Below are 22,431 nucleotides of genomic sequence, written 5' to 3'. Positions count from 1 at the left end.
CTGCCGTTGGTTTGGGTTGCCCTCAGGAGGGGGATGTTGCTCTGAGGAAGGCTTGAGCTTGTAGATAGGGTTTGGGGGTTGAGGGACTCCTGCAGGGCCAGGCCCAAATTCATCCCTAGCACAGTTGCCGACCTGGCAACATAGGATCTCAGGAAAGCTGGACAGGCCTTTGGAGTAGTTTGGGTAGGCAGAGCACGTGGAGTAAGGCAGAGCACGTGGAGTAAGGGGGAAGGTTGTAGCTTCTCGTGGTTGCTTCTCGTGAGCTTTGTGCACACAGAAGCCCCTCGGTGGTGGCTTGCTGGACAAGGAGACCCTCTTGGCTCCCAGCTCTCCATGCGTGTGGGTCTGTTGGTCCAAGGCTGCTCTTCAGTGGCCCCTGTCTCCTCTGCAGCATGAAGGGGCTTCCTTCGTCCTGCAGAGAAGAGGGAAGGGTGGCTGAGCTGGGCCGCCAAGCGTGGAAACAGAAGGTCCATAAATAGCCTCCCGCCGCCGCTCATCAGCATTTTTAATTTACCCCAATATGTTTTTGTTTTAGTCCAAATCAAATTTTGCAAAGACGGGGGGAGGAAAGAAAAAAAAAAAAGGCTGCAAGCCATTAATTTAAAACAAAAGCAACAGAATATTAGGCAGTAATGAACCCATTCTCTTGGCCCGCACCGGGACCCTACAAGAATTGATTAAATATAATAAAGCTCCCGTCCTAAAGAGCTGCTGCCGCTCCTGGGGGAAGCTCCGTGCCCTTCCCGTCGCCTCCCGCTTTGTTGCCGCGGATCTTGGCCCGCAAGCGGCTCCCGTGGCCGCCGCGCGAGGCAGAGGGGCTGCAGAGGGGCTGCAGACGGGCAGGAAACGGGAGCCGGCGGCCGAGAAGGCGGCCCGACGTCGGGCGCGCGAGCACCGGGGAGCCGCCGCTCCGGGGAGCAGGGGAGGCGTGGAAGAGATGCGTGGACTTGCCCTCTGTGGAGGCTTTAGGATCAGACACACCTCCTTGGTCCAGTCCACGTGATTTTTGTTTTCGATGTTTTTTTTTTTTTGCCTATCTGCCTCCTCAGCAGCATGGCCTCAATGTGCTGGAAAACACTTGAAAATCCCCCAAAGAGCCATGGAAACACCAACAGCAAGGCCAGCTGGGCCATGAGACCCACCAGGGAGAGGACCTTGCCCTCGTGCTCGCGGTGGCAGTGGCCCTGCACCTCTGGGCCCCACGTGCAAACAGGGCTGGAGGTGAAGAAGCAGCCACGGGCTGGATGCTCCATTCCAGAGCTGCTGGTCCAGGGGGTTCAGCTGATGGTTCAGCTGATGGCTCTGTCTGGGGCCTGCATGAATCCAAGCACTTACATTTGCAGTTGTCCGTAACGTAGCTTAATTCCTGTTTTGTGTCCCAGGAGGCAGCTTCGTGCGTGGGGTTTTTGCGAGCTGTTAGTACAGAGCTTGAGATGGTTCTGGTAGGGGCTTGAGCATCTGCACAGCCCTCTCCCTTTGTGTGTGTTTCCTGAGCTGGCCTCATATCTGTGTGCCCTTAAGGTTCTCCTTCATGAAGAACCCCACCCTTGGTCCCCTTGCTTGTCCCTCACCCACCCCATCTCCTGCTTTTGCAGCATCTTGACCCTCCCATCCCTGGAGCTCCCTTCCAAGGTCATGTGAACCGCTCTATTGATCTGGTCTTTCTTTGCTCCCTGTTGAAACCGCTGTTGCCAAAGTCTACCTAGAAACTAGAGAGCTTGCTCTTCATCCCTCCCTGTCCCTCCTGAAAACCTTGCACCTAAGCCAAAGGAGGTGCTTCAGCAATGCTGGTGTCGCGGTGACCGGCCTTAGCGCTCCGGATCCGTCCCCTTCCCGCTGCACCAAGCTCAGGGCTCATCCCTCGGAGTCTCCCTGTGGAATTCAGGTGGTTAAATCATGCCCAAAGGGGAAAGGGAGCTCCAGGACTTCTCAGAGCTTCCATGGACATTGTCCACCGAGCCTGGACAATGGGTCACTGGGCAGGTTTTTGCCACTGTTTTTTTACGTGACTCCAGTCAAGTCCTTTCAGTTGGCCTTGGCCTCAGCTGCTGCTGTGCTGCTCAGCCGTGTCCATGTGCAAGGCATCCCAGTGCTAGGGGGACCTCAGAGCCGTTTCGTTGCAAATATTCACCTTCTTATGAAAAATAATAACTATTTTTGCTATTACCAGCACTCATTTTGATGCAGTGGTCATTGTGCAGTGGGCAGGGGTGGCTCTGAGCTGGGGTCTGTCCCCGGCAGCTCCCCGCTGTCCGTAGCCCAGTGGCCTGGTGGCTCCTCTCCCTGGAGGCATTACCTCCTCCGTTCAGCTCTTTGGGGCAAATGGCTGCAGTTTTGGGTCATTTTAATGCCAAAAATTCACATGCAAAAAGTAGCAGCTCGCTGCAGTGCAAAACGCCTGCGTGCCAGCCGGGATCTGGAAGAGCTGGAGCCGAGTGACCCATGAACGTCCCCCGTCCCCGTGGGCATCCCTTGAGCACCAAGGAGCTGCCAACAAGCCCTGAGGATCCCCCAGTCCCCCCACGAAGCACCAGAGGTGCCTTCGAACCAGCTCCTCTTACTGCTCTCCTGGCCCGCGCCGCCCCGCTTGTAAGAAGTACAAATAACCCATCAAATCACAACTTCGCGCAGCGCCCGCGCGCCAGAAGAATAAGTCGAAATCTGTAAACTATTTGCAATAATTGGTTATTTGCTGTGTTTGCTAGTTCCAAATCGGAGCACATATTTTATGGCTTATCCTGTTACTGCTCGCTGGAAGAGCTGGGGGTGTTGAATGTCTCCTGCCCAAAGCGATCGCCAATAACCCCCGCTGCAACCAAGGCTCGCTCCTGTCCTCGGAGCGTAGGATTTTTCCCTTTTTCCCCCTTTTTTTAATACGTGCTCGGGTGGCAGCAACCAGAGCAGCCGCTGGCACCCTTTGGAAGCTGCTCCGGACCAATTTGTCTCTTGAGCTGGTTCTCTGCAGGCTGGACCTGCCGGCGAAGGGGTCCCGAAAGGAGAGCTGGATCAGCAGGAATGTGGTGGCCCAGCAGGGAGCCAGGGGAGTGCCGCGGCTGCACACAGGGGATGCTCTGTTTTGCTTTTGGACACCATGGAGCCTTGGCCAGGCTGGTTCTGTTGGAAGAAAGGAGGTCCTGGCCTCACCTGGCCGCAGATGTCTGCAGTTTTGGGGTTAGGATAGAGATAAATAAATGAAAACAATTTGGGTGACAAGATAAAGGTGACAGAGCAAGGAGCTGGTAATGTCTCCCTGAGCCTGTGACAAGGACAGGCCTCGAGGACGTGCTGGAGATATGGCAAGGGACCCTGCAAGCTCCTTGCCTGCATGCATCTGCTTTGCTCCTCAGCTCAACCGCATGCATTTTGTGCATGCGGTTGCTCTGCCCTCTCCTCCAGCGCTGCTTTCTGCAGGCTGTGGTGCTCCTTGGAGCTGCTGCAGGTCTCCATGGGTGACTTGTGGCTCATGACCTGTTCCCAGGCCTGGAGGAAGCAGGACCAGGTTGGCCCAGGGTTGATAGGCCCAAGGTTGATAGACCACGTTGCTCTTGGGGAAGCAGGTTGGAGGTGAAGGACTCTGGAGTCTGTGTCCAGTGGCAAAAAGGCTCCTTGCTGCTTCCCAAGTCTGGATGTGCAAAACCTAGGTTGGTTTGTGACCAACCTCGCGTCCTGGCCTCCAAGGCAGAGCTTGAAGACAGGTTGGGTTTTTCTTGCTTCCCAATCACATCTGCAACTTCCCAACTCGGACACCTGGGCTGGATTTGCAGCAGGGAGGCTGGCCCAGCACCCAGGTACGGTCCCTGCAGCTCACACCGGTTGTGGGTGACGGGCGAGCATCGGTGCAGCTGGGACGCAGAGGCAGGAGCAGGGACGAGCAGCTGGGAAGTCACATCCTGAAGTGTCCCGGCTGTTTCTGCTGGGATCTGCTCGTCCCGACAGCAGGAAATCTGCCTCCCAGATGTGCGGCCGGCTACGGCTGGGTTGGAGGCGGTGGCTTAGGCTCCTTGGAGGCAATTTTTATGAGTGCTGTAATTAGCTATATCCGAGCAGGGAAGAGTGTGTCATGCTTACAAGAGCAGTCCTGAGCACCAAGCCTTCAGCTGTCTCACGGCGGCTCTGCTCCAGGCTTTGCTCTCTGGGCTGTCCCGTCTGTGCCTCAGTTTCCTCACCTGCGACATGAGGACAACGGCTCAGTTTGACCGGGAGCCAATGGGGCCCTTTCGTGGCAGCTTCTCAGCTTCCTCCAGCTCCTTTCCTTTTGACCTTTTCAGCCTGTTTTGTGGAAACTGATATTCCAAGCTCCTGATGTTCCATATGGGGAGGCTGTCCTTATGGACATCCTTAGGGAGAGAGGGCTGGAAGTGACTTTGCTGCCTTCCCAGGACACCCCGGAGCTGCTGGGGAGGCTCCAGTGACATGGTCACGTTGGGTGGCCTCTAGGCAAGAGACAGGGACAGACCTGAGTCCTGTCCACCTGGCTGATGGTGTCCCCGGGCCTTATCCCGGTGCCCAATGAGCATGCCTGGAATGCTGCAGGCATCCCCAGGACACAGGACCGAGCCGAAACCCTGGAATTGCCCTTGGCTCTCAGCTGCCTCCTAAATGAAATCCCTGAATCCAGTCGCTCCCGTACTGGAGCCATTGCTTTCACTGGCTTTTCCATTTGCAGGCAAGTGGATTAATATCCTTTGCTATTAACATTCCAGCTGCTTCCCTTGCTTCATTTTTCCTTTTTCCCTTTTTTTTCCCCTTTTTTTTGTAACATCAGTAGAAATCAGCAAAAATATCTAACCAAATTCTTTGTCTTGGGGCTGCAGAAGATACCATGGGTAAGTCGTCAGATTAGTGTAAGTGCTTTCTTTGTAACCCAGTACCTGTGGAATGTCATAATAAAGCCACGATGGTTAAAATGTAGCCTTTTAAACAATAAAACAGGGGAAGCGATGAAAGGCAATTTTTTTTTTTCAAAAAAAAAATTGAAAAAAGGAGAGCAGAGGCCTCAAAGTTAATTTATGTAATATTTCTATTAAAAACAATGTCTATTCAAGACAGCAATTTAAAGCCTGCACCGTTGGCTTAAAATATAAGTCCAATAAACCTCTATTATGATTCCTCCATTAGGTCAGTGTGATGGAATTTTGTGGACTTCTAAAATAAGACATCATTATTTTTGAGGAATGTTTCATGAATCACAGTCAAAGCCCCTTCATCTTTGCGTGTACGAATTTCAGAAGTCGTGCTCCTATAAAGCTCAAAGGTGTTGTGAAGGCGGCTCTCTCCATGGGCTGGCATCCCTGAAGCTGGGCACCTTTGCGTATCAGACGGGGCAACTGCTCTGTGGTGGCCATGCGCTGCACCATGGTGGGGCCATGGCTGCATGAAACTTGCCCATTTCTTCTTATAATATCAGTAAGAATAGAGTTGTGGTCTTCCTGGGGTGGGTGAAGCACTTGAGGACTGAGCTTCTCCAGTGGAAGTAGCATTTGTCCATCTCTGGTCCATCCCCAACCTGGCCCAAATCTGCCACGTGCGGTTGTTTCTGATGAGCTCTCCCTGCCTCCCCTGTGGAGAAGTGGCCTTTTTGATGGGGTCTGGCTGGTGTGGGACAGCTTGGAGCTGGAACCATCCCCTGAGCATGTGGATTTGTGCTGGAATCATCCCCCCGAGCACCTCTCCTCTGTAAAGCAGGGAAGAAGGAGCTGCAGGTTGGTTCAGGATAACTTCATCTCTGCAGGACAGGGACCCTCTGACACGAGGCTGAGCAGCGGGCTCAGCGCTGTGCACTGCTTCAGCCCTGGCAGCTGTGGGAGATGCTGCTGTCATTGCTCATTGTGGATCACTAGCGGAGACGTCTCCTTTTTGTATCTCTTGCCTCCAGGAGGAAGAATTCATTGACTGGTGGAGCAAGTTCTATGCTTCCACGGGAGAGAGGGAAAAATGTGGCTGCTATTTGGAGAAGGGCTTCGACACGCTGAAGGTAAGTGGCTGTGGCTGGTCTCTGCCTTCTTGAACCTGGGCTCTTCTTGATGTTCTTCCTTGAGCTCTGGTGGGAGGAGAACGGGGGCTCCTTTCAGGATTCCTCTAGAGCAGAAGTGTAAAGGTCTAGATGAACATGTTGGAAAAACACAATCTTTTACTACCAGATATCTGTTACTGGAGAGTTTTGGCCCAAAGTTCAGGTATTTCTGTTGGGATGGAGGGCTGTGGTACCCCAAGGAGCTGGGTGCATGGCACAGGCGGGTTATAATACTGCCCACGCATGACAGCATTGCTCAGTGGGATAGTTTGGGTGTTGAGGAGGTATTTTCTATTGGAAATACTTTCTGGTAAAATTTTCCACTTTTCATCGTTCAAGAGATTGTCCCTGTCTTCAACTGCAGAAGAGATGGGAAGCTGCCAACCTGGACAGTGTTTGGAAATGCCCCAGAAGCCAGAGGTTGCTAATGGAGGGGGGAAATTAAGGCGCTGTTTGATGGGATGTGTGAAGAGTAACATCCCAAGTAGAAGTCAAGTGGGGAAAACCAAGCCTGGTGGCAAGAAAAACACTCCCAGCAGGGAAGTCTCTTTGGGTTGATGAAAACCCCTCTATTGACTAAAAAAAAAAAAAGAAAAAACCTTGGCATATCTTTGCCTGGTTAGAACATCCATGCCATGCAGCTTGATTTTCTACAATGCCTTTGGCTCATGGGACGAGGCATCAACTGGCATCAGCCCTTTGTGGCACCAGAACAACCCTGGGCTTGCTGAGTTAGGTGCTGTTATCGTAGCGTGGTCAAAGGTCTTCTGCTCCTCGTTCTTGTCCTGATGGGTAACCAGGATCCTATGACTGTGTCCTTGAGGGTGACTTCTTTTCTGGCCTGGGGCTTCTGGATCAAGGCTTGTGCAAGCAGGGCTGTGTCAGGGTGCCAGCCCTGCCCTTGCAAACCTGGCCTCTCCTTTCCCAGGTCTACGAGACAGAGCTGGAGAGCGTGGAGGACTTCGAGCACCTCTCGGACTTCTGCCACACCTTCAAGCTGTATCGTGGCCGGACACAGGACTCAAATGACGATCCCTCCGTTGTGGGAGAGTTCAAGGTACAGTGACCTCTCTTTCTACCTCCAAGGGCAGCACCTTTGCCCATAACCCAGCCTATAATTTAGCTAATTGCTGTTAGGCTCCTGGTCAGGCCACCTCTGCCCACCATCCTCATGTTAAACCCTCAGAGATGTTTCCAGACCTTCTTTCCCAGCCAGGTCATTGCTGGAGCTGCTTCCCTGGGAAGCACGATGGGGATCCTCCACACCAGCTGCTGAGACTCCTTGTCCTTGCACAGTCCAGGTGTCTGAGCCCTGCTTTTGAAACCTGTTGCTTGGTTATCTCCCAGATTAAGCTTCAGTTGTGCCAAGATGCTAGATGCACCTGAGCAGCAGAAAGTGGTGTTCATGCCCAAATTATTTCTAGCTTATGTTAAACTTTGCCTAGTAGTAAGTTGTTGGCAGAGACCATGCAACCTCGGTGTTGCTTGGAGAGACATGCTCTAGGTGTCACTGCTGGAGCAGGAAGGTTGGACTAGATGACCTCTAGAGGTGCCTTCCAACCTTGAAGATTCTGTGAACCTCTTCAGGCCAGGCCAGACACTCTGCTGTCTGCATGGGGGAGCAGGCATGAAATACAGCTAGGAATGAGCCCTGCTGGATGGAAAGTCTTATGGAGTAGACCTAGGCGGGAATATGACTACAGATTATTTATGGGCAGGACTTCAGCAGGAAACGGGCCATAAAACAGGCCACCCACCCCAGCTCACACGCGGTCCAGACGGCTCGGCCTGCTCCCTGCCTCTGCTGGCACGTGGATTTTGCAGGAGTGGAGTGGCACCGGGTTGCCCGAGCTTGTCACCCACCCGTGTGCACCACCGAACCCGTGTCCTCTGCAGGGCTCGTTCCGGATCTACCCCCTCCCGGAGGACCCCCGCGTCCCGGTCCCGCCGCGGCAGTTCCACCAGCTCCCGGCCAGGGGACCCCAGGAGTGTCTTGTCAGGGTCTACATCATCCGGGCCTTTGATCTGCAGCCCAAGGATGCCAATGGCAAGGTATGGAGGTGGAAACACCTGGGCACCGGCTGCAGCCGGGGACAGAGCGGGGCTCGTTGGGCAGCTCTGCCCCAGGGGTGGGTGTTTGCCTCTCTGACCTGCACTTCAGGAACACTGGGACACCACAAAGGGAAAAAACCTTCTCCTGCCTTCTCCCTGCAATGCAGTGGCTCTGCATGCCAGCGTCTTGGCTAGTTGAAACAGCAAAATGGTTTTCTTCTTGTGCCTTGGTGCCAAGGGAAACAAAATCACATCATCCACTCATCCACATGACTGCTTTTTTCTTTTTCTTTTTTTTTTTTTTTTTGCAAAGCTTTACAAATCTCTGGGAGAAAAAAATCAGTGCAAAAATCAAATCGTGCCAGTTCAAAAGCAAATGTTTGTTTTGTTTCAGTTTGAAAAACAAAAGAAAAAGCAAGAAAGCAAACAAAACTCCAAAACACTCAGGGAGAAATCCTCAATTCTTTTTGTTCCAATAAAAAATACAGAAAAAAAAAAGAAAAAAAAACAGAAAAAATATTTTGGTGTGAACAAAGCAGAACTGCTTTTTAATCTGCCGAGATTTTGAAAATGAACTTGCAATGAATGTTTCCAATTTCTTGGAAATTTCCCATCAGAGACCCTGGAAGATTAAAAAAGGAGTTGAAAAAAAAATGCTTTTTTTTACCCTGAAAACCTGAAACAAATCTCAGTGTGCCCCGCGGTCTTTCCTGCTGAGCTGCAGTGTCTCCTGCAGCTTGTCCCAGGCTGCTCTCTGGTCACACTGCCGACCTCCCCAAGGTGCCGCATTTCCATCCTCTGCTTCCGAAAAACCATCCGCAAGTCAAGGAAACCCGATGAGGAACCTGGTCTGGGTGCTTGGCTGGCTAATTATTTCCCAGCGGGTTTGTTAGTGTGATCTGAGTGTGTCCCTCTAAGTGCACAACATGAACTGGCTGGAGTTTTTTATCTGTAGTTTTCTTTTTTCCCTAGGAGAAACACCAGCTTGGGTCATTGGAACCACTTCACAATTTATGCTGGCTTCACTGAATCGTTTTAGCAATGGGAAAAAAAGTTTAAGCACTTAAAAATATGTAAAAATATCTGCTGTAATTTTTAGATGCGCAGTGAGAGTTTATATTAAAGTGAGTGTCCATTATATTTTAAGATTCTTGCAGCGTCTTGGCAATATTTAACATATTTTTTTTCTTTTGACATATCAATTTTCTTTTGACATTTTGGTCCCTGCACTTTTAAATATATTTTTGAGTAGATTTAATACTTTAACCTTTTAAAACTTAAAAAAACCACGAACCCCCAAGTAGATGACTCATAACGAGTGCATGAGAGCATCTTGAGAACTTCAGATCAATCCCGTTCCATCAAGCAATCCACAAGTGGTTCTTCTCATGCTGTTGTTTTGATTTTATGGTTGGTCTCCATGATCTTGAAGGTCTTTCCCAACCATAATGGTTCTATGATTTTCTACCCCATGGACCTCAGAAGGGTTTGGACTTTGGTTAGTCCTTCACCATCCTCAAAAGGGAACTGCAGAGCAAGCTGCCCTCACTGGTTGTCACAAGGATTTGTAATAAGGAGACGACAGTCTCATTGTCCCCTCTGTCTTGACAAGGAGCGTTAGTCAAGCGTGGTGTAAGATCCTGCTCGCTGGAACAAAAGGCATCGGTTACCTGCTTGCCACCAATATTGTTGTCAGCTCTGCAATGACTCCCTTGCATTTCTTTTTGTTCTGTCTTTAGTGCGATCCCTACGTGAAGATTTCGGTGGGAAAGAAATCCATAAACGACCAAGACAATTACATCTCCTGCACGCTGGAGCCTGTCTTTGGAAAGTGAGTTGTGGTTCACTCCGAAGTTCATGAAGTCTTCTGTGTCAGATTGAGAGAAGGCCAGGCCAGCGCAGAGCTTGCTCTTGCCTTGGTGTGCGCTCAGCCTTTGCTGTCCCGGCCTTGCATTCCTCTTCCTCTTGGGAATTTTAAGCTGTGGGGGATGGAGTGGGTCAATGCAGAGGGAGGAAACACCTAGATCTGAGGATCTCCTTGTGGAGACATCTATCTACCAATCCCCCTGATGGTGAAGGGACTCTGGGCAGCTCAGCTCTTCGCTCAGGCTCTGTGGTTGAAGGTCTAAAACGAGACATGGCAAGGGGAGGCCTGTGGCACGGCAGAGCGCCGCATGGGAGATGCTGGCGGCTTGAGTTGTCTCTCTCGCAGGAGGGCCACACACTTGGGATGAGACACAACGGCCAAAGCTGTTCTCGGAAGAGAGTACTGATGAGAGCAGGGAGGCAGGCCGCGAATGGCGGCGGGGAAGGAGGGAGAGCCCGAGGCGGCGCTCAGGGCAGGGTGTCCATGGGCAAGCTGGGCTCCCTGTGGGCAGCCGGGGTGCAGGGCCCCCCGCGGCAGCCGCGGGTCGCGGCCGGGCCCGTCTAGACGGCATGCGCCACCTCCCACCCCGCCGTTAAAGCCAGACGTAAAACCCAGGCCCTGGCGTCTATTAAAGCCTGGTTTCACGAGCCGGGGCTGCTGGCCGCCGTCCAGCTTGAGCTAATTGCATTCCGCTGACCCCGGCTCCTCCTGCGCTCTTAATTGGTGGCTTAATCACTCACTTCCCCTCCGCAAGGGCGGCTGCGACGTGGGGTGCTGGCCGCGGGCCTCGCGTGCCGGCCTGGCGGGGCTGCCCATCCGCGGCAGGTGGAGGGATCCCGGCCCAGCCGGGCTCGCCAGCCTCCGTGCGGAGCCCTCGGGATGACACGGATGTCTCTGGATTGTGGTGGTATGCTTTGGTTTGCTTTGGTTTGGTAGGGCCTTGGTGCTTTGCTGTCCTTCATGGCCCATGGTGTGTGTGCCCTTAGCAGAGCGCCACGGGTTTCTGCAGCGCTCCGTGGCCTTGCAGCACTTGGAGCTGGCGTTTTCCCTCTGAAAGGGCTGTGCTGAGTTGGGTTGGAAAGCAGTCTGCATTGCTTTGGGCTTAACGAGCAGAGGGATTTCCAAAGCTGTCATTTCTTCCCTTTTCTCTCCTTCCCATTTCTCTCCTGTGATCCCTGACCCTCTCATATGCTGGAATCCATGGTTAGATATTTTGGAGATGAGCATCCCTTCCATTTAGCAGAAGCGAAGCAGGGACAAGGTTTGCTCAAAAGTGATGCATGGGGTCATCAGCTAACCCCAAGCAACCCCAAGGCGTTTCTCCTTAGAAGCACGGCCCCCAGCTTAGCCATTGCAACACGGCAAAGATGTATCGGGGTTGTATTGTCCATTGATGTGTTGTGGTTGTATAGTCCATTGAGGTGTCGTGGTTGCGTTGTCCGTTGTGTCAGAAGGTTGGGATGATGATGTGTGAGCTCTGTGTCCTTGGAGGTGTTGGCAGCCTGCAGCAAGGCTGGAGGGTCCGGTGGGACACTGTGAACGTCCTGCCCGTTGGTCTGACTTGGCTCCCGTTGCGCAGGATGTTTGAGCTGAGCTGCACTCTGCCCCTGGAGAAGGACCTGAAGGTCACGCTCTATGACTACGACCTCCTGTCGAAGGATGAGAAGATTGGAGAGACGGTCATAGACCTGGAGAACCGGTTCCTGTCCAAATACGGGGCGCGCTGTGGCCTCCCCCAAACCTACTGCACGTAGGTACCTCTGATGGCTCCGGTAGTTCCTGGGGCTGTGCAGGCCTTGTGGCCCGAGCTGATGTCTCAGTCCAGCCCTGGCCGTGTGCCTGCTGGCTCAGGGTTGTCCTATGAGATCTGGTGCAGTGCTGGACTCCACAGCAATGTTCTATCTTCTCTCTACTGCTTTTCCTGAGCAGTGGCTCTCCTCTAGCAGCTTGAAATGCTGCAGAGAACAGAAGTCTCCTGGGGAGATCCTCCTGCATCCTTTTGGGCATCCCACGGTGAGGGCAGACCCTAAATGCAAACAAAGGGTGGTGTGATGGTCCCACGGTGTTTGCTCAGGGGCGCCCTACAAGCAGGGGCTGTGCTGGGCTAGGATGTGGCACCCTCTTCACCGGGCTAGGGCAAACAGGGGCTCAGAGCCGTCTGGATCTTCCGTAGACCTTTCTGGGCTCCTCACCGGTTGCTGTGTCTCCGTGTTCAGCCTGGGAGTCTCCCAAGCCCAGGAATCCCTTCCCATCCTGGTGTAATGCTGCTGCGAGCCCTCACCGGGGCTGGGGACTGTTTTGCCGTGTGTTGAGCTGCTCTTTTCTCTCCTGCTGTGCTTCAGGTCAGGCCCCAACCAGTGGCGAGACCAGCTCCGGCCATCCCAGCTGCTTCACCTCTTCTCCCAGCAGCACAACTACAAGGCTCCCACCTACAAGGCTGACCGCCTTGTCTTCCGGGAGCAGGAGTACATCCTCTCGGAGTTGGGTATGGAGCACACGGCTCGTCCTTGCCCCGAGCAAGACAGGGGGGCTGGATGTCATGCACGGGGGACTCCCTTCCCCAGCTCCCTTCCATCAGAGTAGGTCAGCAAACCGGGAGCAGGACATGGGCACGTTCCTGCCCCCCTCGGGTAGCTGCCTGGCCACGTGGCTATGGGACAGCCCCAAGGTTGGCTCTGCAGCTTGCACTTGGATCTGCACCAAACCCTGGGGCTGAATTCAGACCCCAAATGCAGGCCCTTGAACCTCATCCTTCTCTTCAGTGATTTCCCTTTAGCAAACCAAGGTGGGGACAGCAGTGTCCATCCCAGCAGAGACCCTCCAGCCTGGTCCGTCCTCGCGCTGGCCGAGCACTCGGGCTGCTGGTGCTTTGGCCTCACGTGTCTGTGTTTTGGGGCTGGAGTCACTAGAGGGAGACAATATCATACACACCAAGGCAAGGCACAGCGCCCGCCCGCTTGTGCATTGGGAGGTGACTGCTCTGGAGCTGGAAATGTGAAAGGAGTCCGTGCCAGCAAGGAGACAATGTGCCTTGAGTCTTGGGGAAGGCTTTTGCTTAGTTGCACCAAAAAAAAAAAAAAAAAAAAAAACCAAAAATATAATAATAAAAGAGTAGCTGCAGTTCCTTGGGCATCGTCTGGTGCCTTGTCTGACTGGCATCCACGGAGGCAGAGTTTTGCTGCTTAGAGAAAACGTTGCTTCGAAGCATGCAAGGGGTGTTTTCACCCAGGGACGAGGTGAAATCCCCCTGTATTGGGCCCAGGAGCAGTTGGACAAGCCAAGGGCATTACAGGACTGCAGAGTCGTGGCGGGGGCTCTGCAGCAGGGGCCTGGCACGAGGCACGGCCGCGCTCTCATTCCCTCTCCCTGCTCGTGGGACTCGAGGCAGAAACGTGCAGTGCTCCCCGTAAGAGGAGTGGGGCGATAGCTGCCCCTTCCCAGGCTCTGCTTCTGAGTCAGGCTTGCACCGAGGGCTGGGGAGGTGTTCAAGTGAGCGGGGTCTATCCCCCTCGCCCAGCCCCTGCCTTTCACCTTCCTTTGCTTTAATGACAGTCAGTTCAAAAAGCCAGAGCTGAGCCTGCTGCTTGACCTCGAGGAGATCTGGCGAGCAGCTGTGCTCGCCGAGCAGTGTCGGAGCTGAACCTGGCCGCATAAAGCGGGGCTATTAAACACGAGAGCATGGCTTTTACAAGCATTGTGCCCGGCCGTTATTCCATAACCCCCACGTTTGTTGTTCTCTGAGAGAGGCTTTCTCTTTTTCCTGTGCGCTTGCTCACACACGCACGCACGCCAGGTTTCCATTGCTTGGGAAACAGCCCATATGTATGAAGTTAACCACTGCAAGATATTGCCAAGAAAGGAGCTGGGATATATCACCTGAGAGCTGCAGAGCTGTAATAATATTTATGGAGCGCGTTTCATTTCAAAGGTGCTCCGAGGCGCGTGGCCTTGGAACGGCGTGGCTGGGCACGTTGGGTGAAGTCCCTTCCCGTGGGTGAAGTCCTTCCAGGAGCTGCAGGGCCATCCTGGGGCAGGGAGGAGAGCCAGGCTTAGCTGAGGCCCAATGGTCTTATCTGGATGTGACATGGGAACTTGAGTTCCCATGCCCAGAGACGGAAAAACCATGAATTAGTTCTTGGCCTCATTCAACAAGAGTGAGCAATATGCTCTTACCAAAGCAGAAAAGTTGCGCATGGAGAAGGGTGAAGGTGCAGAGGGGATTTTGTTTGCTTGCATACTGCAGCAGAACAGCTCTTTTCATGTCCTCTCCTTGAAGAACTTCAAGCACACGTTAGATAGATGTCCCGCATGAGGAGCAGCCTCTTCTTGAGGTGCAGATGAGTATCTGGCTCCTTCTGCAGTAACGTTGCTCTCCATCTGTGTGTGGCAGAGGATGGCAAGCCCGCCAACCCGCACCTGGGGCCCGTGGAGGAACGGCTCGCCCTGTACGCGCTGCGGCGGCAGGGCTTGGTGCCCGAGCACGTGGAGACGAGGCCTCTCTACAGCCCTCTGCAGCCCGAGATCGAGCAGGTGAGTACAACAAGACCAAGAGCAACATCTCCCCATGGGTCCAGATGCTTCTTGTGGCCTGGGAGCGTCTTTTCCAGGATGGTGTTTCCCATCCTTCCTCGGAGATGGTTCCTGTAGCTGATGCACTGGGACCCCCATCCTGAGGATAGCTCTGCTGGGATCAGGGCTCTTCCTAGGGAGCAGAGTCGGCTTGGGCAGTGGAGCTGAGCACTCGCTCCGCGGTGCAGGCTGGAGCTCAGCTCTGCGTCTCGCTTTCTCCGGGTGCTTGGGGAGGTCAGCTCCAGACCCTGCAATAGGTTTTCATTTCCATCAACGTTTGCCCTCAGAAGAATGTCTTTTTTGTGGAGAAGCTGTTTTTGGTGTAGAATTCCATGTTAGCTGTAATGAAAATAATACTGCAGGCTGCTGTGACGGCAGCTGAGCAGAGCACTGTGGTTTCTGCCGCGAGAAGCAGCCCTTGGAGGTATTAAACGTTGGGGCTGCCGCAGATGGGGTGTTGCTAAGCCAGATGGAGTCTAAACGGGCTTTCCTCCAAATCTCAGCAGCAAACAGGTACCTGTGTTGAGCCTAGCCCCTTTCCTTTGGTTATCACCCATCGGTACTTTGTGCTTCGGGTGCTGCTCCCCCAGGAACAGAGCAGTTAGTTAGCGTGCGTCCTGCGGGCTGCAGCCACATTGCGGGCCGGGCTCGGAGGCAGGCTCTGCCGCTGGCCCTGCCGTGCGCAGGCAGCCGCTGCAGCCCCCAGTGCCTCCCGATTAGCCCCTGTAATGCCTTTCCCTGTTGATTTACCCCGTGGACATCCCGGTGGGGCAGGTTGTGAGTGGTGGAGCAGCGCGTCTGTGCCGTTCTTACAGGCACCTCTGTCACGGGCTTGCTCGATGGACCCTGGGGACTAGCCGGAGTGTGTCCCATCGCGAGCAGCATTGGGGTCCCTGGGGACGGTGGCGGGCAGCAGCAGTCGGTTGCATGCAGCCGAGCTCCCCAAATCAGGCTCTGAGCCGCTGCAAAGCCACAGTGCAAGCCGGCCGTGCCGGGCGCGCTGTGCTGGGCAGAAAGCCCCCTTGGGCTTTAGGGTTTGCTGCTGAAACCGAAGGTTTTCCTGCCAGGAAACCAAAGGAACCTTCGACCTCTCTGTGATGGGCTGATTGTCAAAGGGTATTTCTTTCTTTAAACTGTATCTCCATGACATTGCACAGTAAAATGTTTTATTGGCACCCATTGGTGTTTAACAGTTAAAGGGGCCACCTAAAAAATAGTGACAAAAAATAGCAAGATTTCAGCTGCTTCTTTGCTGCTTTCTGCCTGGAAAGTTTGTGTGAAGGTGGAATTACCTTCCCCTCTCCCTATCTTCCATTCCCCTTTTCAGACATTCATAAACCAACTGCCCGGCTGGTGATGGCCAGTGGGACAGCATGGACAACCCTTGATTTTCAGCTAGGGTTGAAACTAGAAATTTCAACTAGAAAATTCAACTAATTTCAACCAGAACACTGAACCCTGGGTTCTTTCAGAGATTGCTGTCTCCACTTCTAGGTGTTTCCAAGGAGGTGAAGGGAATCCAGGCGTGAGGATCACCTCACATCGTGTCTTTCTTTCCATGCAGGGAAAGCTGCAGATGTGGGTGGACCTGTTTCCAAAATCCTTGGGTCAGCCTGGTCCCCCCTTCAACATCACGCCCCGCAAAGCAAAGAGGTGACTCTTTTATTTGCTTCTTGCTAGTTTTTGCTTGGTGCAATACTAGCACCTACCCTGCACGTTCTGTTTGCCAGGGGAGAAAAGAGAGTCTGGAAATGTCAGATGGGGATGGATTCTCCTTCCCAGAGGAGAAATGCCTAGATGGAAGGGGTAACCTTAGCTCCAGCAGGGCTGCACAGGAGGGGCATCACAGTGGAACGACCTAAAGCCTTGACGTTGTCTTTGATGTCATCTCTGTGCTGGATGTATCTGCTAACGTGGGACAGGCCACAGGATGGTTTCGTGGTTGGCCATGGAGAGAGTTGCAAGGTGTGGCACTGCAACGTCCTGCACCTGGCAGTGAATGTTGGGGGGGGTACTCAGTATAAGCTTTGAAGGCAGCAAGCACTTAATGCAGATTGTTATCCATGGGTTTGCCTCTCTGCATTAGCGCATGAGTAACATGGCCAGGCTGTCCTGGTGGGCTCTAGACCAAGATTCCCTGGAGAACCCTCACATTGCTTGAAATTACCTGGTAGAAAGCGAGTCTCAAACATCTCTAGGTTCCAGACAAGTCCACAGGGCCACCAGAAGCTGCGTGTGCAGGGAGGTTGGACTGGATGAGCTCTGGAGGTCCCTTCAACCTTAAGCATTCTGTGATTCTGAGCCTGTGGCCTCTCATGTCCCCCTTGTCTGTCGTGGTGCAGGTTCTTCTTGCGCTGCATCGTCTGGAACACAAAGGACGTGATCCTGGATGACCTCAGCATCACTGGGGAGAAGATGAGTGACATTTACGTGAAAGGGTGAGTCCTGCTTCTGCCTCCCGTGACACTGTCGTCCCAAAGCGGACGGAATTAGCGGCGCCCTCGCATTAACACTGCTTGTGGTAGGCATGAGCCTCCCACAGGGATGAAGGGCCCTTCATCTTCCCAGCTATAATTCCAGCTTCTTGGGACATGCATCTCCGCACACTTACCCTCACTTTACATCATCGAGGCTTTCTTTGCATCTCTAAGATCTATATTGAGGGAGAAAAGACGTGAGAAAATACCCTAGCCACTGGGGAGAGGGACACACGTTTTCCAGCCCCCAGCCCTTTGCCACCTCTTCCTCTGGGACGGCCGCTCTGTACAGCTTCTCCTGCATACATAGGTTAGCTTGTTTGCATAGCTTTGAGGGAATTCCCTTTATTTTTTCTTGAAACACACACAAAAAATGTGGCAACCAGCAGTAACTGCTCTGGCATGTTCCCCTCTCTGCCTGACCCCATTTGTGTTCTATCCCGTGTAAAATGCTCCCGTCTCAGCCAAGAGGCTTACTTATTTTGTATGCTCTTTGGATTTATGGACAGGAAAAGGTAGGCTTTTGAAACAGACTGTAAATCCCCCTTTTACAGTCCCAGTTTTCCTCCTGCAGATCCCGAATGCGCGCTGCTTACCTGCTGTTCGCATCAGGGGCACTGTTACCAGCTCCAGCTAGGCTGCCCGCCGCTTTGGGGCTCTGGGGTAGCAGCGTTGCAGGGGTTGCGGGGGAAGAGGAGCATCCAGCACTCGCTGATGCTCCTTGCCTGGCGTTTCGCACTCTCCTTGCCCAAACGGCACTGGAAATGAGTTAAAAATCTTGCTCACCTCCCTCATCCTTCCAAAAAATAATCCACCAACAAGGCTACATCATGATCGTCTTTCTGGGTGAGGAAATAATGGAAAAAGACAAAACTACCCCCTCCTTCCACCCATGACTAGCCCTGTCAGCAGTGTTCAGTGTGAGATGGGTGGACACGCAACTCTTACCTGGTGCTTGTCTGTGGAAGATCTCAAGGAGCTTCTCTGGGGAGGCTATTGCCTGTTTCCTCTCCGTTTCACAGATAAATTGCCCATTAGGCAGTGCTAGGGTGGGAATCTCAGGCTCGTGGATATTGTTTTCTACGTAATAAGTAAAACATTGCCAGGTCAGTTTTGCAGTAAATGATAGAGGTGCCTTTTTATCATGCCTATGACAGAGCTTGCTTGCCTTTTATTTAATTTGTGATTTATCGATAGCCTTACAGCAGCATGAGAATTTCTCGGATAAGATTAGGTCTTGATTGTGCTACGTTCAGGGCGTAAAGAGTCTTTCTCCTCCTAAGCATCCTATATTCCCATATATTCTCCCTATATCCCCTGTGATATAGGCAGATATAAGAGAGCTAGCGTAGGGAAATCGTGTTCATTAAGAACTGAAAGTGTTCTGGGGGTGGATAGCTCTGTCCGGGCTACATTAGCAGTATCATAGATATATTTTGGTATTGTTTTCAAAGACAAATTCCTAGTAAAAGAAGTTTTATTTCACTGGGAGCAGCAGGGGGTCCCGTGAGGTTTTCAAGACAGGACTAGGCAAAACCACTCCAAGCAGGTGGGATGGAGCTTTCCAGAGCCCCATTCCAACCATCCAGCAGTACTGGGATTTACACCAAACTATCTGGGATCTTCAATACCCTAAGTGAAAGGATGGTCTTGGTTCTCCGAGGCTCTACACATATGCTGAGCTCAGTAGGAGGTGCTGGAGAATACGTCCACGTTGGTAAATCTGCACAAATGTGGATGTCAGAACCGAGCTATGCCTTTGGGTACTGCAGAAACCTTAAGCTGCATGGATTCAAGAAATATGGACAAATTAATGGATTAAAACTCCATAAAAACACACACATTATCTACAGGAATTCTCAGACCTGCAGTTTGTCAGGAGCTGGCGTGTTGTGGTGGGAAGGTGTCTCTGTGCATCTGCCCTGTTCTGGTGGTCTTCTCTAGATGTTTGTGTTGATTCACCATGGTTGTCGCTGTGTTTTGAATTCCAGGATGGTGTGATTTGAATGGGTTGGATTTCTGTTGAATGGGGTTGGTTTCTGTCATGGTTTCTGTCATGCAGTGAAGAGGCTGCAGCAAATTCTGCAAGAAAAAACCCCGTGGTGCCAGCAAAGTGGCCAGATCCGATCCTTTATCCATGCTTCGGTTTGCCTGCAAGGCGAGGGCGCTCACACTGCGTCGTCTAAGGAGCCCTGCCTAGCTTTAAAGCAGGAACAAACACCCAGGCCTGCCATTCGGATCCAATCAGAGCAAATCCAATAATCCAGCCACAATCTGAGTATTAGCGTAACCTCATCACACGCTTCCCAGTGCCACTGAGCCCTCGCCGGGTGGGTAGCACATGTGCATGAGGTCTCTGCTGTAGCATGAACTTGAGTAGACCTCTCTTCTCCGTCCCCCCCAGACATTTGGGTCTGTCATGTGCTCCTCTGGGGCGCTGCAGAAGAGGGAATCATTCCTGTAGCTGGACAAAAAAAAACCCATATTTTCAATTTAAGTGGAAAACAATTAAACAAGATGATTGTTTTAATTAGAAATGCCCCCTGAATCTTTTGGCTTCCCTCCAGAAGGCCTGTGAATACACAAATGGATTTGTTTTCTTGTTCTGTTTTGTTCCATTGATTGCTGAAGACCCAAAAATCTTGGACGGGGAGCGAAGGCTGAATGAAACCCCAGCACTTGCAAAACTCCCCCCTGGAAAAAGCAGTTGTGATGGAGAGTTTTGTGTGTGCCCCTGCGCTCGCTGGGTGGACAGCGAGTTTCACCTCCAGGCCAGGAACTGTGCTGCAAAGGCCGGTCTCTACCAGGGAACAGCTGGGGATCGCTGTGGCCAGGCCAGGGAGCCACGTGGGGAAAAGTTGCTTGGTCCTTGAGGACTTTTGGCTTATCTGGGCTTTTGGACCCAGCAGAGCGTAGGGGAGAAAATAGTCCTGCTGTTCCAGCATGGTTGCCTCCATCTGGAGGTTGGTTTTAGGGGCGAGCTATGAGGTTAGTTTGCTGGATGCAGGGGGAGGACCTCTCATGAACCCAGGCTGGAAGCCAACCTGTTCTTAGGGATGGAGAAGTGACAACTTCTTAGCTTAGTGCTATAGTGAGTCTTTAATATACCCAAAAGGTTAGGAGAAAGGAGAGAGAGGTGAAGAGTTTCAAGCACGTCTTGAACTGCTTTCACCAGCAGTTCATCCTCTTCTTCACCTCTGGTTCATCCCTCAGCCCTGCAGGACCATCATATTTCCTCTCAGACTCCTACGGGCTCTGGGCTACCCTTACAGAAAGCGACCCAAGGCATCTAGCAAGGGAGTGAGACCCTTTATTGCCTCTTCACAGTCTCTGTGAAATGGGGCGAACTGCTCCAAAACCCTCCGTTCGTTCCTAGTTCTTCATGCAATGTATTTCCATTTGCTAGCTGGATGGTCGGCCACGAGGAGAACAAGCAGAAGACAGATGTGCACTACAGGTCTATGGGCGGAGAGGGCAACTTCAACTGGAGATTTGTCTTTCCCTTCGACTATCTCCCTGCTGAGCAAGTGTGCTACATCGCCAAAAAGGTGAGTGTCCCTGCGTGGGCATTCCTAGCATCTGCCTTCCCATAGCAACTCCAAGGTGAATCCAAGATACTTGGTCAACAACAGGGTTACTCCAAAATTGATGATTTGTCCTCTGATGGACTGATGGAGACAGTCGGGTGTGCATCTCTGGGGGACAGCAGAGGGGACATGTAGGGGAACAGGACCTGCCTTTGATGCAGAGATGGCATGTGTTTGGGATTCAGGAGGAACATACCCTTGGATTAATAAAGGAGGAAGATGTCCTTAGATTGATAAAAGACCTGATTACTGGGCTGAGGGGCTGAAAACGGGCTGTGATTTTGGTCCCCTCATTCCACCATTCACAGCTGCTCTTCCCTAGTCAGGTCAGTGCAGTGTGATGCACAAGTGTGGGCTGGGAGTTGTCTGGAGGGCAAGAAGTGGAGAGAGGTGCAATGAAGCCGTGGAATAACACAAAGGAAAACTGCCTGGCTCTCAAGGAGCGCTTTGGGGGAGGGCATCTGCTCGCTTGGTTTTAAATTTCCTTCTCCAGCCACCTGGACATTAACTGCGCTCCTGTCGGGTTTGTGTGTCCGCGTGGAGAGCAGGGACAGGCTCTGCTTTCCAGACTGGGTCCTGCTCTGCGGCAGCACCAAAAGCACCGGTTCCTTCTCCCAACCCCGCCGCGAGGCTTTGGTCCCGGCCCTGCCTTGTCCCCCTATCCTTGGTCGCTGCAGCCTTTGAGTAGAGGGTGACCAGAGCCAGCTCGGGGACCATCAGCTTCCACGCGGCTCCCCGGGCAGCCCCATCCCAGCTTGTTTCATGGGGACCAGTAAGATCCCAGCACGAGCCGGCCCTTGGGCAGGGGGATGCCGAACAAATTGGCGCTCCCTCGAGCCAGACGATCCCCACGCCGGGGCCTGGCTTCACAATGAGTCGCCGGGGCCGTAAAGTTGACTGGCAGAATCACAGCGGGGCCCGTTTCACGCTTCATGTTAAACAAATCAAAAGTACAGTGTGTACTACATTCAATTATCCCCCTTTGAAAAAGCAAAGACCCCCCTATAAACCGTTTAAGAAAATACATCCCACTGTGCTGATATTGATTCTCCTCCGACCGCATGTCTGCCAACACTGTATCAGAAAATAAACAGCTTGTAAAACCTCTCCGTAAAGGAAAAAATAATGAATGAAAAGCCAGGCTTTGTATTTGCGGGACACATTCCGCTCTGGCCATTTTTGATCTCGCCATGTGCTGTTTGAACTCCAGGTTCATTACTGCTGCTGTAAAAGCCCCTGCGCCCAACTTGAAACGCAGGCCATGGAAAGTGGAATTTAAATCAAAACGGGCAGATGGCGAAGTCGGAGCTGCTAAAAGCCACCTGCAGCCGGGCGGCCGGCGCGGGAGAGCGGCTCCGGTTCGGCTCCGCTCTCCTGCTCCGCTGCCCGTGGGTGCGCGGCTGTGGCCAGGGCCGTTTAACCCATGGCACGAGGCTGGACGTTTTGGGGGGCTCAGCTCCGGAGCTTCAGCGCTCTGGGATCACGAGGGTGCTCAGGGCTTCCACCTTCCCGTTGCTCCTGCCTGGTGGGAAAGCTGGAGCCGGGAACATCCCGCAGCGGCGGTTCAGCAGGTAGGTTGGAAGTGTGAGCGTAGCTTAGCTTAGAAAAGCTCAGAAAAGTGGCTGCTTTTCTAAATGTCAGTCCCTTCTGCGTGTTTGCCCTCCAGATATCCTCTCACTGCAGGGAAACTTATGAAGTTTTTGCTTCTCATTCTCAAATAGGGATTTCTCCCATCCTGAATTTCAAAAAGGAAAATCCCTACAAAAAAAATCAGCATCCCAGTGTTAGAACTGCTCTTTCCCAAGCACCCGGATGTGTTTCCTCCTACGTGCTCCCTTTCTCGCTGAGCAATCGAGGCCATTTCCC

At 52.6% G+C, this 22,431-nt stretch overlaps 1 protein-coding gene across 1 annotated transcript in view; it reads left to right on the top strand.

The window, feature by feature from the left end:
• DYSF (dysferlin) overlaps positions 1-22,431 on the top strand; it is a 79,785-nt gene that overhangs the window by 41,420 nt on the left and 15,934 nt on the right. The window contains exons 42-52 of the mRNA XM_026048862.1: positions 4,815-4,826; positions 5,876-5,974; positions 6,942-7,070; positions 7,910-8,065; positions 9,805-9,896; positions 11,512-11,682; positions 12,275-12,417; positions 14,323-14,462; positions 16,066-16,154; positions 16,844-16,939; positions 20,385-20,526. Coding sequence (XP_025904647.1) covers positions 4,815-4,826; positions 5,876-5,974; positions 6,942-7,070; positions 7,910-8,065; positions 9,805-9,896; positions 11,512-11,682; positions 12,275-12,417; positions 14,323-14,462; positions 16,066-16,154; positions 16,844-16,939; positions 20,385-20,526 — 1,269 coding nt within the window. The remainder of the gene's footprint in view (positions 1-4,814; positions 4,827-5,875; positions 5,975-6,941; positions 7,071-7,909; positions 8,066-9,804; positions 9,897-11,511; positions 11,683-12,274; positions 12,418-14,322; positions 14,463-16,065; positions 16,155-16,843; positions 16,940-20,384; positions 20,527-22,431) is intronic.

The sequence above is a fragment of the Nothoprocta perdicaria genome, unplaced genomic scaffold (assembly GCF_003342845.1).
Source record: "Nothoprocta perdicaria isolate Ctin4 unplaced genomic scaffold, notPer1 scaffold_58, whole genome shotgun sequence".
NCBI classification, from domain to species: domain Eukaryota; kingdom Metazoa; phylum Chordata; class Aves; order Tinamiformes; family Tinamidae; genus Nothoprocta; species Nothoprocta perdicaria.
This window is presented reverse-complemented; position numbering and strand designations above follow the sequence as displayed.